Here is a 16,505-nt window from a genome sequence, read left to right on the forward strand (position 1 = left end):
ATATATGATTAAAATTACTATAATTGAGGAGCTATTTCAAGGAAATAGCGGCTCCGGTTTAGAAAACCGAAATTAACGGCCGTGGGGATTCGTTTCGCTGACCACGTGACACTCTCTATCCGCTAAAGTTGACACCAACTTCGCCGAGAAGCAGCGCTCGCTCGGTATAGTTCGCTTGCGGACTACAGGCCACGGAGTTATTTTTTTATTTCTGTTTATATGATTAAAATTAAAGGAGTAACATTCTGTATTGTTGTTAAAGCAGTTATTTCGAATTGGGGCTTTACACTGACAGTCACTTGTCAAATCGAATACGAAATCTGAGGGTAACATCAAGGCAAATCTGAAGACGCTAGGATTTGAGGAAGAGAACTGGATATAGCTGGCTCAGAGTCACATCTAAGGGCTGATTTTGTCGTTGTCCAGCGAGATAGATATTATTCAAAAGCATTTAGTCTGTTTTGTTTTCCTAGCAAAATAGTTCTGTTTCGTCAGATTCAGAATGTAACAAAACATGCATAGAGTTTACGACTCGATGAATTTAAATGAATCATGTTTTGAACCGGTCTTGGAGATGTAAATCTGGCTCGAATGAATGTTATTTCACTTGTTTGTGTTTAAAGGTTGTTGAAATGTCCACATGTGTACATGTGCGTATGCGTGTCCCCCAGTTTGGCGGCCAGAGAGATATGTACAGAGCAGAAAGGCATGAGTATCACAGGCCTTGGTTCGTATCTAAATTTGTTGTCATGACTGAATTTTATGTTGTTTTCCAATAAATACAGATATTGACAGGAGCCGGGATAGCTCAGTCGGTATAGCAACTGGCTACGGCCTGGACGACCGAGGGGGTCGCAGTTCGAGTCCCGGTAGGGTCAAGAATTTTCTCTTCTCACGTCGTCTAGACTGGCTCTGGGGTTCACCCAACCTCCTATTCAATGGATACTGGGGGTAAAGTGGCCGGGACGTGAAGCTGACCACTCCCCTTCAGCTAGTGCCGAGGTCAAGAAAATGTGGATCTATACATCCACTCCCCCATACGCCTTCATGGCGTAGTGCTTAATTAGTTGAGCACAGGGACAATTTAACCTTCTCAGATACCAAAGCATGGGCATACCGCTCTGGGGTGTTATCGAGTGTAGGGGTCTTCGCAACCGACTAATGAAGACATAACCATCACTACGAACAGTTGCTGCAATTGTCGAGAAGGATCTAGTCGATACCAACCTATACACGTGAGTGGAACGCCATAGTTGAGGGGCAGGATCTAGGAACGCGACCCCACAACATCACGGAGGTTGGAAAGGTAACGGACATACTTCCTTATTTTGAGGGCCCGTGTGAACCAGTATCAGCCGCGCATGTCCGTATGCAGGACACAGTCTGAAGTTGTTTAACGATATTAATCTAGTAGGTTCTAAAGGGCTGTGGTGCCCAACTGAGCATGTGTCTTCCTTCCTTACCTGAAGACGGAAACAGATACACTTTCCGAAACGTCGTGTTCTCTGTTTCCTAGAATTCCGGACGATGGAAAAAGTCCCAAAACCCAGTAATTCTGTGGCTATTAATCTAACTGCAGAGATTAGACCATGTTTGGCAGCAATGTTCGTGATAGTTGGTAAGGATTGGGAAGGAGATCGTCGTGACCTATTGCAAGATACTTTCTCGGAATTTGCGTGGGAGAATTAGGGACACAACAAAGGCGTCTGCCAGATGTGAGGTTCTTACGTCGTCTGGTACATGACGCTGTGTAGTCTGGTAGACGTTTACCGACGTTTCGGATGGAATTTCTGTTTCAGTCTTCATGGTAGAAGAAGTGAAGCATAGAAGGAAAGTGGTAGGGATATGGGCGAGGGACGGCCGGGATAGGGGCCCTGAGGGAACCTATGGGAGCAAGGAGAACTGGAAAGAGGCTTTCCGCAAGATCAGAGAGCTGGAGGAACAAGTTAGAGGTATAGAGAGTTCAAGTTGCAGAAACGAAACACATCTCATTCATATTTAACTTTTCGGCATGTCTTGCTGTTTGCAAAACAATTAAACAGAAGGATGGGAGTGCGCCAGAGTTATTCCGCTGCGGGTACATTTCCATAACCGCTTCTGTGGTCTAGTGGTCAGAGTTCCTGGCTACGGGTCCAAAGGTCCGGGTTCGATTCCCGGCCCTAAAAGGTCCACTTAACCTCGTGAGGATAATTGAGGAGATATTTCAAAGAAATAGCGGCTCCGGTCTGGAAACCCGAGATTAACGGCCGTGGGGATTCGTTGCGCTGACCACGCGACACCCTCTATCCGCTAAAGTTGGCACTAACTTTGCCTACAACCGCGGCGGCCCGGGTTCGATCCCGGGTATGGTCAAGTGAGATTTGTGGTGAATAAAATGGCGCTGGGGCAGGTTTTCTCCGAGTGCTTCGGTTTCCCCTGCCAATCTTCATTCCACCAACTTCTCCACAATCACCCTCACCGATCATGTGTGGCTGGTACAATAGGCCAGAAGTGGCCGCAGTGCAAGGGACTTAGTCTCACCCCACTAACAATAAAAAAACTTCGCCTACAAGCGGCGGTCGCTCGGTCGGTATAATTCGCATGCGGACTAAAGCCACGGATTTTTTGGTACATTTCCATACTTATTTTGTTGCCACTCTGTATGAGTATCGGCAGCAGAAGTTGTGCACATACGAGTAATCGTTGCTCGGCAGCTACTGTTAATGCTAAACCTGTTCTGTACTAAATTAAATAAGCACCACACCATGAAGACTTTGGGAATGGAGGTATAGGTCCCTACATTCTCAACCTTTGCACCAGAAGGAGGTAAGTGGTCATCTTCACGCCCCGGTCGCTTTACTCCTGGGGTAAGACCCCCCTCTCAGTACCCGCTGGTTGGGATACTTGATGGGCCTAGGAGGTCTTCTCGACGTTATGGAGAAGAGAGAAATATCTTGTCGGAAATCGAAACCCGAGTCCTTGGCTGTGTAGCCTTTAACCCATCCCTATGCCCACTGAGCGAAGCACTATTTACGCGCAACAATTTCAGACGAAGTTTCGGTATGAATTGAATGCGATGTTGTCACTTGGTGCGTCCCGCATTTTAGGTGAAATTTCGGTATGAATTGAATGCGATGTTGTCACTTGGTGCGTCCCGCATTTCAGATGAAGTTTCGGTATGAATTGAATGCGATGTTGCCACTTGGTGCGTCCCTCATTTCAGATGAAGTTTCGGTATGAATTAAATGCGATGTTGTCACTTGGTCCGTCCCGCATTTCAGGTGAAATTTCGGTATGAATTGAATGCGATGTTGTCACTTGGTGCATCCCGCATTTCAGATGAAGTTTCGGTATGAATTAAATGTGATGTCGCTTGGTGCGTCCCGCATTTCAGATGAATGAGTAGACATGGACAGGTGGAAAGGGATGTGCAAGTAACTGTGTTTAGGTAACAGAACGTTTGGAACTGGGGCATCAGAAGATAACAGTGAGGTGCTACAAAAATACTACGAGTTTGTGGACATGCGAGCTGCATAAAGAAAAGGAGACGCTGAGACTGGCGTCTGGCCTAACTGCGCAGTTAACTGTGAACGCGCAAGAAGAATATAGTGTGTGTTGTATTTCAGGCACTCTTGCAGTGTTAATTGGTAGGCAAGTGTTTCTCAAATTTCGGCAAGTCTGCTACGTGGGCGGTCGGCGCAAACGCGGACAACTCGGCTGTCATAACATTCTCTTTGGTGATTACTGACAAAGTAACCAGTGAGCACTAGCGTGTATTTTCTGTCTGGATTTCTGATAATCGTCTTTAATCATATATTTTAATATTCTAATATTGTATCGTAACGCCTTGTAGCACATCAGTTATTCCTGTGAGACGGCTAATAACACGGCAATAAATTACATTTTAAATTTGTGACATGTATGTGATAAAAAAAAAGTCTTCAACTGCTTTATTCCTGAAATCGCCAGTGTGCAATCTGTTGTATAACCTCCGACTACCAGTGGTTCACTGATCACAGTTTGAGAAACACTGTCGTATGGACTAAAGGAGATGACATCCGAGTCAAAATATTAGAGTGACGTGAACATTTTTCCATTTTTACTCATTTCTTTCCTCCATTCCGTTCTTAAGAAGGCTCAGGCCTGGCGGCTTGGCTTGCGCGTAGGGCTAACGGTTTCCACAGCAAGTGATAATATTACTGATATTAGAACCTGAGGGTTCGGTGCCGCTATAATAAAAGCACTGCGGTTCCTGTTCCCTATGCGCAATGCGGGCGGTCTGAATACAAATCAGGAATAAGGCTGAGTTGGCCCCAGAGCCGATCTGGACATTATGCAGAGGAGGAAAAATGTCTTGCCTCTGCCGGAAGTCGAACCACAATTCTTCTGTCATCCAGTCCATATCCCGTCTGTCTTCCTACTGATATCAGTGTTTATCTTTATTGCAAGTTAAATAACATTTTGTAACCTGCAATGTTATCACGATATTCGTTGAATTATGAAAATTGTGTGCTTCTTGCAAGTCGTTTGCAAAGTAAATATATTTGTGAAACGCACTGTAGTTCCCATTAACTGACCCAGGCAACAGTTTAGGCTAGTTGTCCATTGGAAGCGGAAACCTTGCGAACTGGGATTCGCCCGAATTCGTGCGTTCGCTGCACGTCCTTTGGCTGCGTGTTCGGCTGATGCCATTCGCGTTCTGTCATGGCGCTGTCTGAAGATTTATGTGATATGCACGCGTAGGTACCCCTTTATTGGCCAGGCGACGAGCACAGAAACGGAGAAAAGAGTGGATTAGTGAAATTTTATCAAAAAAAAAAAGTTTGGTGAATTTTCTCATATATGAAGTGATTTACAAGAGGACGAGTCACAGTATTCTGGTTATTTTCGCATGAAGCAAGATACATTTGAATACATATTAGTACTTCGGTTTCCCCTGCTAATCTTCATTCCACCAATTGCTTCACAATCACGCTCACCTATCATCTGGGGCTGGTACAATAGGCCAGAAGTGGCCGCAGTACAAGGGACTTAGTCCCACCTCACTAGCAATAAAAGAAACAAAGTACATCAGTTGAAGAAGTACAGTAACTTCCGAGAAACTATTGCACCTGAAGAACGCCTAGCTGTAACTTAAAGTTAAGGCTTTGATAAGAATTTGAGAAAACAAAAATTACATCGATGTTCTTGCTTTTTATTGACTACATACAAACCATTGTTTCTACAAAGGATAGAAATTACTATAATACACAGCAGCATTGTTCTGGTCTGTTACAAATGGGTATTTCCAAATTGTGTGGGAAGCATAGACGGAAAGCATATTCGAATTAAATGCCCACAACATTCGGGCAGTAGTTCTTCAATTACAAGAAATATTTTTCTATCGTATTGCAAGCAGCGGTAGGAGCCGACTACAGGTTCATGTGTATCGACATCGGAGCCTATGGAAAGCAGAGTGATAGCAGTATCTTTGGTCACTCCAACTTAGCTGAACAAATCGAAAATGGCGCCCTTGTGGTCCCATAAGTAGATTCTTTCTTGAACCAGGAGAACTAACTTCTCGATATTCACTGCACAGCAGCGCAGCTGTTCGTCCGAAAAATCCAACTAATCTGGACGGCTCGCAGTACGCAAGTGTACGCACGTCAACTGACGAACAGTGTCCGTACCAATGGACGCGGTCCAACTTGATCTAGCGGGTTCGGATCGTTCGGTCGTTTTCGTGCGTGATCGGCCGAATCCCACATCGCAGCTGTTCGCATGTTTCCGCGTCCAGTGCACGAGAGCCCTTGTACGTGTACGTGCAGTTAGACCTAAAATGTGTACCTTACGTACGTGTGTACTCGAAGAATGCTTACTGTCTCCTCAAATGTGCCATCGTGCAGTCTGCTAAATATTTACCGATGTTTCGACGGAATATATTGCATCCATTTGCATAGTAAACGAGATCACTAACGCTTCTACTCTGAAGACGCAGGCAGTACCTTCTTTTTCTATTCTGAAGATTGATATATTACATTACTTCGAAACATTTGTAAACTTTGTAAGATTTGAGGCTTTCATGGCGGTGATTGTGAAGAATGCCGTCTTCTGGGATGTGTTGCCGTGTAGATATTGTGTGAAGCGACGTTTCGGAGGAACGTATCGCCTCCATCTTGAGGGTAGAAAAATCCGCGAGCGAGAAACTAGCGTGAGCAGGTGGCTGCAGACCTCGCCTCCATCTTCAGCCACCTACTGACGCTGGTTCCTCGCTCGCGGATTTTTCTACCTTGAAGATGGATGTGATACGTTCCTCCGAAACGTCGGTTGACACAAGATCTAAACGGCGCCACATCCCAGAAGATGACATTCTTCTATTTGAACTTGTACTTAACTGCACGGAGTGACATCCCTGACGACAGCATTCTGCACAGTCATCGCGTTGAGAAGCTCAAATCCCACTTGTGCCTGTGTTTATGTGCTGCAATGAACAGCTGCTAATTTGAAGCGAGCCGTACGCCTAATGAATCAGAGACACATATGAATGGTATAAGAAGAAAGACTGAAAAAAGAAATAGCGCTGTTCGGCACGCATAAGCGATGCTGCAGTCACTGACTTTTTCTCATTTCTAAGGTTCAAATTGGCGTGATTTTATTTTAGAGACATTTCATTACCCGTTCCGAAAAGTGGACATATTTGTTTTCATTCCTTCAGACCTTCGTAAAACGAGGATTCGGTAATATTTGGCCGCGTCTGTTGTTACCTGTTAGGTTTAGGAATCATTTCTGCGCCGAAACTCGAAAGATGACTGGGTAGTTTGGAACCACTGGTGTTACTTTCTCCAAGTCCCCACCCAGACAGTATGGCCAGTAAAATGGCAGCTACGCGGTGGGAACGGTAATTGTGTGGAGCAGCTACAATAGTAGAGCTCGTAATTTGGGGAACCTTGCAGCTCTCCATGCGATATAAAGCGAGACATGCGAGTAGGCGGGCGGCCTGGACCACACACAGCGCGCCTCACGTGGCAACACAGCAATGCCTTCCTTGCTGACGGGGCGAGAAAAGCTCTCTCCTGCATTAGATATTGAAGAAAGCAGAAATATACGCATTCTGAATGCGAAGACGTGCTCAAGGATTTGAAGGGAAAAACCATTTTAGGAAGAAACTCAGTTGATCAAATTATAGGGGCCATGTTTGTGCGTGCCACAGAAAGAAAGACTTCTCCGTAGGTAGGGAAATTATGTGGAGAGGTTTGTTTGGCTCGCTGGTTGCTTGGCTGGTTCACTGATATTTTGTGTATGATACCATATCAACTACACAGGATTCATACGCGTAAATGTTGGTGTGACCCGAGAACGCAGAAGAGGTCATATTGCACCATCTGTAGGGTAAAGAAGGTAAAGTTGGCCCTGTGTTTAAATTAATTAAGCACTATGCCATGAAGGCGCATGGAGGTGACTGGTTAGCTTCACACCCCGTTCGCTTTACCTCCAGGGAAAGAGACTTTGGTACCCATTGGTTGGGAGGGTGGGTGGGCAGGGCATGTAGCACGAATGATGAAGAAAANGGGTCTGGTCAAGTGGGATTTGTGGTGGACAAAGTGGCGCTGGGGCAGGTTTTCTCCGAGTACTTCGGTTTCCCCTGCCAATCTTCATTCCACCAATTGCTCCACAATCACCCTCACCCTCTGGGGCGGGTACAATAGGCCAGAAGTGGCCGCAGTACAAGGGACTTAGTCCCACCCCACTAGCAATAAAGAAAAATAGTTCAGTGCCGTCAATTGAAGTTAGGACCTGAAGTGAACTCGATAGCTGTACGTGTGCCCAGCAAATTCAGACCCACATTACAGCGGGACCTGAAACCTTCCGTTGTGCTGCGCCACCTTGAGACAATTCTATCTTACAATTCGTCTCTAATGTTACTTGTAAGAACCTGCAACATGTGCTTTGATGCTTATTAGAACAGCCGCAATTTCCCATAATTCTTTGGTGTTACCAGCTCCTGTTGATTTTGAGGAAATTCCGGCGGTTTTCGATGGATTGCTGTACCATGTTTGTAGTGTAATGGCTCAGGCCCTGTCATTTCGCGGCCCTTACTCCTTTCGCCTGAAGGTGACGTCTGTGCTCATAATGACGCACCACGTCATAAGGCCGCACGAGGAAGTACAGCGCAGAGCTGGCTCGGCCTTAGTGTTCATGTCCCCCAGCGTGACCCAGTTATACCCTCAGGCAAGGGGCTCCCTTTTCACCGCCTTCTACGATTCGCAAGGCTACGGCGGAGGTCTGCTAGCTCCATGCATTCATACCCTCGACCGTAGCCTATATAGACGTGAACTGTCAGCTTCACGGACCAGTCGCTTCAGCTCTGAGAAAGAACACCGGGTTCCCATTGGATAGGAAGCCGCGCAGGACAAGTTGCCCCGTTGCGCAACTAGTTAAGCCCTGCGCCATGAAGGTTGAAGGGGGGGGGTGGATACTGACATGTTTCTTGACCTCTGTATTAGTTGGCGAGTGGGTCAGCTTTACGCTCCAGTCGATTTGTCCATGGGGAAAGAGTCCCCGGTACCCATTGGATAGGAGGCCGGGTGGGCCACAAATCCGGTCTGGACTACGTGAAGAGAAGATTCTTGCCACTACCGAGACTTGAACTCCGAGCTCTCGATCCCTTATCCAGTATTATGCTGCGCATACTTGGCTGCTGGAAGCTGATCTAGAAGTTGCACTTCACAAGCAGACACCCCCCTTGAAAACAAATGGAGCTGTGAATGTGTGACGTCCGGTCTGAGAACCGCGCTTAATAGACCGGACGTCATGCTGACGGATGTGATACTGATGCACCGCAGACTGACCGCGAAACTTACAAGTTAAACAAGTTGCCTGCAGAGACTTAATTCTTTTTTGCTGCTGAAACACCGAATGCTTTGAACCTTCTGCCGCGTCAAATGCAATATAAAAGGTAAAGCTGTCCTAAGCACTACGCCATGAAGGCGTATGGGGAAGAGCATGTATAGATCCACATTTTCTTGACCTCAGCACTAGTTGGAGGTGAGTGGTTAGCTTCACGCGCCTACCGCTTTACCCCCGGTACCCGTTGTGCAGGAGGTTGAGTGGACCACAGAGCTGGTCTGGACGACGTGAAGAGAAAATTCTTGCCCCTACCTGGACTAGAACTCCAACCCTTCGGTCTTCCAGCCCGTAGCCGGTCGCTATACTGACTGCACTATCCCGGCTCCTCACGTCCAGCCCGTAGCCAGTCGCTACACCGACTGCGCTATCCCGGCTCCTCACGTCCAGCCTGTAGCCAGTCGCTATACGGCCTGCGCTATCCCGGCTCCTCACGTCCAGCCTGTAGCCAGTCGCTATACGGCCTGCGCTATCCCGGCTCCTCACGTCCAGCCTGTAGCCAGTCGCTATACGGCCTGCGCTATCCCGGCTCCTCACGTCCAGCCTGTAGCCAGTCGCTATACGGCCTGCGCTATCCCGGCTCCTCACGTCCAGCCTGTAGCCAGTCGCTATACGGCCTGCGCTATCCCGGCTCCTCACGTCCAGCCTGTAGCCAGTCGCTATACGGCCTGCGCTATCCCGGCTCCTCACGTCCAGCCTGTAGCCAGTCGCTATACGGCCTGCGCTATCCCGGCTCCTCACGTCCAGCCTGTAGCCAGTCGCTATACGGCCTGCGCTATCCCGGCTCCTCACGTCCAGCCTGTAGCCAGTCGCTATACGGCCTGCGCTATCCCGGCTCCTCACGTCCAGCCTGTAGCCAGTCGCTATACGGCCTGCGCTATCCCGGCTCCTCACGTCCAGCCTGTAGCCAGTCGCTATACGGCCTGCGCTATCCCGGCTCCTCACGTCCAGCCTGTAGCCAGTCGCTATACGGCCTGCGCTATCCCGGCTCCTCACGTCCAGCCTGTAGCCAGTCGCTATACGGCCTGCGCTATCCCGGCTCCTCACGTCCAGCCTGTAGCCAGTCGCTATACGGCCTGCGCTATCCCGGCTCCTCACGTCCAGCCTGTAGCCAGTCGCTATACGGCCTGCGCTATCCCGGCTCCTCACGTCCAGCCTGTAGCCAGTCGCTATACGGCCTGCGCTATCCCGGCTCCTCACGTCCAGCCTGTAGCCAGTCGCTATACGGCCTGCGCTATCCCGGCTCCTCACGTCCAGCCTGTAGCCAGTCGCTATACGGCCTGCGCTATCCCGGCTCCTCACGTCCAGCCTGTAGCCAGTCGCTATACGGCCTGCGCTATCCCGGCTCCTCACGTCCAGCCTGTAGCCAGTCGCTATACGGCCTGCGCTATCCCGGCTCCTCACGTCCAGCCTGTAGCCAGTCGCTATACGGCCTGCGCTATCCCGGCTCCTCACGTCCAGCCTGTAGCCAGTCGCTATACGGCCTGCGCTATCCCGGCTCCTCACGTCCAGCCTGTAGCCAGTCGCTATACGGCCTGCGCTATCCCGGCTCCTCACGTCCAGCCCGTAGCCAGTCGCTATACCGGCTCCTCACGTCCAGCCTGTAGCCAGTCGCTATACGGACTGAGCTATCCCCGCTCCTCACGTCCAGACCGTAGCCAGTCGCTATACCGACTGAGCTATCCCGGCTTCCGCGGATGCAGTATAATGAACAAAATTAAATGTTAGGGTGTAAGGGGGTCCGAAGGGTGTCAGCACACGGCATTGAATTCCGTCGCACAGACAACTTGCGCTGGCTTATCCAACCGTCCCTCTCGAAACGCGAGCGCACACTCGCAAGGGTATGGCTAATGGTGTTGTGCCGTGGCTTCGGAATTTTGAAATTCATGTGTTTCTAAAGGACCGCCTCTGTGGTCTAGTGGTCAGAGTCCCTGGCTACAGATCCAGAGGTCTCGGGTTCGATTCCCGGCGTTACCAGATTTTCTGAGAAATAGTGGGTCTGGAACGGGGTCCACTCAGCCTCATGAGGATAATTGAGGAGCTACTTGAATGCAAAAGTAGCGGCTCCGGTCTAGAAAACCGAAATTAACGGCCGTGGGGATCCGTTGCGATGACCACGAGACACCCTCTACCCGCTAAAGTTGGCACTTACTTCGCCGACAAGCGGCGGTCGCTCAGTCGGTATAGTTCGCTTACGGACTAAAGCCGCGGTGTTTATTATGTGTTTCTGAAGTCTAAAATAGTTTCCGAAACGTGAAATGGACAGTGGGATTGTGTTCCGTCCTATTTTGCCATCACATCGACAAGAATTTGTTAAATTGATATTGTGTAAGCCGATTACAGTGGTCACGCTGTCTAAGGCATGAACCGTCTCTTCGCCCGCTCGAACAGTAGGATCGTGATTTCAAATCTCACTCGAGACATGGATATCCTTGTGCGTCTATTCTGTGTGGGTAGTGGCCTTGAGACGGTCTGATCCCCCGTCCAAGGAGTCCTACAGACTGTTTAGAGTAAGAAACTGAAAAAGCGGCTAAGGCCCAAAAGGGGTGTACAGAGCTAGATAGAGAAATAGAGATGTGTGAATGTGTATCATATTTCTTTAAGCTGCGCATCTGTTCGAACGCGCAGTGTTACCAAATATTAGCAAATATTGGGATTTAGACAGAGAAACATCGGAGACACAAAAAATCCGAGCCTCGCATGAGCAAACTTTTCGTGATCAGTGTCGGCACTTCAAAGGGGATCGCATTTGCACGGTTGCAGCGTGCGTTGCGCCACTCTTGCACTCAGATTTACGCTCTACAGTTAATTCCCTTTTTTTTTTTTTTTTGCTTTTGGTGAACAGCAACTTCAAAATATTCAGAAGACATCCTGCATTTTTTGTAAACGTCCATTGTCTCCAGCTTTTAAATTAGCCAGCAAATAAAGATCATATCTCGTTTTTAATAAATGTGAAATCTAGAATCGATGTTTCTCTTCGTGTTCTGTTCCTTCTTCAGCTGTGAATACGTAACTAAAAATGCGGCACTTGGCAGTGCCATCGTGGTTGCAAGCGGATGCCTGCCAATGCTGACTGACAGCACACGCTGTTTGAGAATCACTCGTACTTCTGAAATTTTGCAGATGTTTTATTTTCGTGAACTCTGAGGTGCATTACAACCATATAAGCTAGAAAGCTTAAAGTGCCGATCGCAGGGGCCTCGCGGTCTAAGACTGGAACATTGGGATCATGGGTTCGAATCACACTCGAGACATGGATGGCTGTGTGCGGATCATGGGTTCGAATCACACTCGAGACATGGATGTCTGTGCGCGTCTATTATGTGTTTGTGTGGTTCTGTGTATAGGTAGGGACCTTGCGACGGACTGATCCCCCGTCCAAGGAGTCCTTCCGACTGTGTATAGGATTAAGAACTGAAAAAGCGGCCAGGGTCCAACAGTAGGACTATAGAACCATAGATAGATGTGCAGGTTGCGTGTACACACATAGAAGTTTATTGGTGTGTCCTGTGATTTGAACTGGTTCTTTGTGTCGTCACGCGGTTATGTTGAGAAATGCAGCGTTTTAATCCTTCGAAGTCCGAAGATACATCAGTACTGGGTCCAGCAGTCAGAATATGCTAAAAACCTGTTCCAGTAAACTTCTGCTGGCCTCGCCAGCACAGTCCTTGGTTTCGGACCCCGTAGGGACCCATGCTCATATTTCTGTTCTCCCTAGGCTTTAACATGTTTTGAAATGGGGCCTCCCTTTCGAAGAGAGGAGGGGCCTGAGTACTACTGATTCCCCCCNGTAGATCTTGTGTGAACCGACGTTTCGGAGGAACGTGTCACCTTCACCTGCAGGGTAGAAAAATCCGCTAGCTGCCACCTGCTCACGCTGGTTCCTCGCTCACGGATTTTTCTACCCTGAAGATGGAGACGATGCGTTCCTCCGAAACAAGATCTATACGGCACCACATTCTTCATAGTCTCCGCTTGAGGTACCGACAGAGGCAAGATAAACCACACGTCAAGTAAGTGGATGTACTTGTATGTTGTCCCCCTCATTGTTTTGATAATGAAGTGTGGCTTCGTAACACGAGCGCCATGCAAACAGCGGCTGAGCCAGTAAACACAACTTGGCCCCTATTCATGACCTAATGGACTTAATTAATTACGCACTGTGCCGTGAAGACATATGGGGGTGTGGAGGTATAGCTCCACCGTTCTTGACCTCGGCACTCATGGAGGTGAGTGGTCAGCTTCTCATCCCGGCCGCTTTACCCCCGGTACCCACTGCATAGGAGACTGGGTGGGCCCCAGGGACGAGTGGACGCTGTGGAGAAGAAAACCGTAGCCGGGCGCTATAGCGACTGAGCTGCTGATTTCTATTGCCAGTGGCTCGAACTGTGGGTGAGCATTGCTCATCAGCCTGGCTGTTAGTTTCTTAGTTTCTTGGGATGGTTGAGACTGAGTCCACTTGGTACGTCAGCCACTAACTGGCCTCTTGTACCAGCTCCGGACAGTAGATGATGAGTGTGGAGCAGTCGGTGGAATGACAATTGGCAGGGGAACCTAAGTACTCGGAGAAAACCTGCCCCAGTGCCACTTTGTTCACCACAAATCTCACATGACTTCACCTAGGCTCGAACCTGGGCCGCCGCGATTGGAAGGCGGCCATTAACCGTCTGAGCTATGTCACTGCGCTAAGCCTAGCTGTTACTGTAAAACTATGTACAGGGTTCAGAGTTTATAATTTACAGTAGTACAGAGAAGCTGTTAGAAGGGAATATTTGAGAAACAGGCGAACCGGAACATTTTAAGCAGCTCTGTAAGTCGCAGCATCTGAACACGGCCCTAACAGACATATGTAGCCTACATGCGCTTCTCCGGGGTTCCGTTATACGCGAATTTATAGTTCTCATGTACACGGCTACAGGGGCATAGTCAGTAGTAGTAGTCTGTTCCCTGTTGTGTTGTAGCTTCACGTTCCGAGCGGCTCTGGAGTGTGTCCTGTTCGAAGCCTACGAAAAATGCGCTCGAAACGTGACGGTGGTTCCCCACACAGTGCATGGTGCAAAGAGATGCCCAGCTGTTTGATTCGGAAAGTTACTTCCCGTGCTGATTTGTATTCTTATCTGTGTAAGGTCGTTTGGGAGTTCACATCAGACCTAGAATTCCAACTTATTCTTGTGTAAATCGTGTCTAGGCGCGAGGCGCACGCGGTTTACTCTGATGAAATTCTGCAAAGGAATTGACCGAATGGCAGAAGTAATATTTTTCGCTGATACCATTACAACAAAATTATTCAGGGAAGACGTGGTCAGTAGCCATAGGTGAGAAATCAAAAGCTAAATCGTTTCTCTAAAGTTTTTTTTTTTAGTTTCTTGGGATGGGGTGAGACTGAGTCAACTTGGTACGTCGGCCACTAACTATCCCCGGATGATGATGATGATGATGATGATGATGATATTGAGGTTGGAATTGTATGTGGAATGAGAACTGGCAAGGGAAACCGAAGTACTCGGAGAAAACCTGCCCCAGTGCCACCTTGTCCACCACAAATCCCACATGACCTGACCTGGGATTGAACCCGGGCCACCGCGGTGGGAAGCCAGTCACTGACCGCCTGAGCTATGGTACAGCCCGTCATTCCTCTAACTTGTGTGATGTAACTGTAGTTGTAAACTTTCTTTCTTTCTCTTCGGCTTTCTTTCTTTCTCTTCGAAGTTGGGAATGTTTAAGAGACGCAGCAAAAATATTGTTTTGTTATCTGAACTAAAGTGATAACCCTAACTGTCCAGCGTAATTAAAAAATACAATTTTCTGTTGTGATTTTATTGATCGTTCTTGATGCGAAATTTAATAAAAATCCTTTCTTCAAAATCGTCATTCATATTGGGACATAAATAGGCCTATTGGCGGTTACTGCATCTCAGCGAGAATACTATGTAGTTGGAAGAGCGTCTTTAAATGGCTCCGTCATTTGTATGTGCTGCAGAGGGCGGTCGTTTGGAGCGCGAACTGCGGTACACCCAGGCGGCTTTGGGCGAAGCAGACGCCAGCACCCACCAACTCGTCATCCAGACGCCACGCGATCCCGAAGCATCGCTCCTTCACCCTGCGGCGCTCCTGTCACACCTGGACGTCGTCAAGGCTGCCACCAGCGTCACGGTGCAGCTCTTCGATATGTGAGTCGCATGTTTAGTTTCTCTTCAGAATGTCATGTCCTTTACACTGAGTTCTCCAGGATTGCTTTTTCTCTAATGCGTCTGTCCGATGAGATGCCATTGATACAGTGTGCCAAATGTTATTCTGTTCGTAAAGAATTTATCTTATGTTTCATGTAGCAAGCTGTAAACTCGTGCCATGTGACGTGCTCTCCGTACGTTATGTTTCATAATTGTACCAAACGAAGTGTTCTCCGTAAGCTGTGTTCTATAAACTGTGTCAAATGACGTGCTGTCCTGACATGATGTCCTGTGAACCGTGCAAAATGACGTGCTCTCCGCAAGTGATGGTACGTGAACCGTGCAAAATTACGAGCTCTCCGTAAGTGATGTTATGTGAACCGTGCAAAATGACGTGCTCTCCATAAGTGATGTTAAATTAGTGCTCTCCGCAAGTGATGTTATGTGAACCGTGCAAAATTACGAGCCCTCCGTAAGTGATGTTATGTGAACCGTGCAAAATGACGTGCTCTCCGTAAGTGATGTTAAATTACGTGCTCTCCATAAGTGATGTTCTGTGAACCGTGCAAAATGACGTCCTCTCCGTAAGCGATGTTATGTGAACCGTGCAAAATGACGTGCTCTCCGTAAGTGATGTTAAATTACGTGCTCTCCGCAAGTGATGTTATGTGAACCGTGCAAAATTACGAGCCCTCCGTAAGTGATGTTATGTGAACCGTGCAAAATGACGTGCTCTCCGTAAGTGATGTTAAATTACGTGTCCTCCACAAGTGATGTTCTGTGAACCGTGCAAAATGACGTCTCCGTAAGCGATGTTATGTGAACCGTGCAAAATGGCGTGCTCTCCGTAAGTGATGTTATGTGAGCCGTGCAAAATGACGTGCTCTCCGCAAGTGATGTTACGTGAACCGTGCAAAATTACGAGCTCTCCGTAAGTGATGTTATGTGAGCCGTGCAAAATGACGTGCTCTCCGATGAATTGTGCCAGATGACTTCCTACCCATAGGCCTGCATGCTGTTTCACGAACTCCGGCTCCAAAGGTTATGCTATCAATGTTCGAGCAATCCCTGTTTACCGAAAGTCGCGACGGACTGGATAGCTCGTACGCTTCATATTCAAGAGGTCCCGGGTTAGTATCTCAGCCCGGGGACCTATTATCATGCCTGAGGTCCTTCGTGGTTTTTTTCAGTCCGCCCCATAACATACCCTGATACAGTACCTCAAGTTAAGCTGCTACTACGTTACATAATCTCAATTATTGAAATTTATTTTAAATAAACTAAGCGTAAGTAAAATAAACAATGCAGAGACTTCTGTATTGAAATGTTGGGTCCTTAGGCTGAGAGACATGGAACAACCCGAGTCCAAATATGGAGGCATGAAAGTTACAGGCAAAAAAGCTGAACTCCATGTGCTTAAGTAATTAAGCACCAGGCCATGAAAACGTATGGGGGAGTGGATGTGTATATCCA

The 16,505-nt window shown here is 48.1% G+C and overlaps 1 protein-coding gene across 2 annotated transcripts in view; it reads left to right on the top strand.

Moving 5' to 3' along the window:
- Window positions 1–16,505, top strand: part of LOC111874295 (protein patched) — a 120,284-nt gene that overhangs the window by 60,692 nt on the left and 43,087 nt on the right. For both annotated transcript variants that reach the window (XR_002844525.2, XM_023869671.2), the window contains exon 3: window positions 14,843–15,032. Coding sequence is in view for 1 of the 2 variants with exons in the window: in XM_023869671.2 (XP_023725439.1) it covers window positions 14,843–15,032 (190 nt within the window). In the remaining variant the exon portion in view is untranslated. The remainder of the gene's footprint in view (window positions 1–14,842; window positions 15,033–16,505) is intronic.

This window comes from Cryptotermes secundus, unplaced genomic scaffold (genome assembly GCF_002891405.2).
Source record: "Cryptotermes secundus unplaced genomic scaffold, Csec_1.0 scaffold2042, whole genome shotgun sequence".
NCBI classification, from domain to species: domain Eukaryota; kingdom Metazoa; phylum Arthropoda; class Insecta; order Blattodea; family Kalotermitidae; genus Cryptotermes; species Cryptotermes secundus.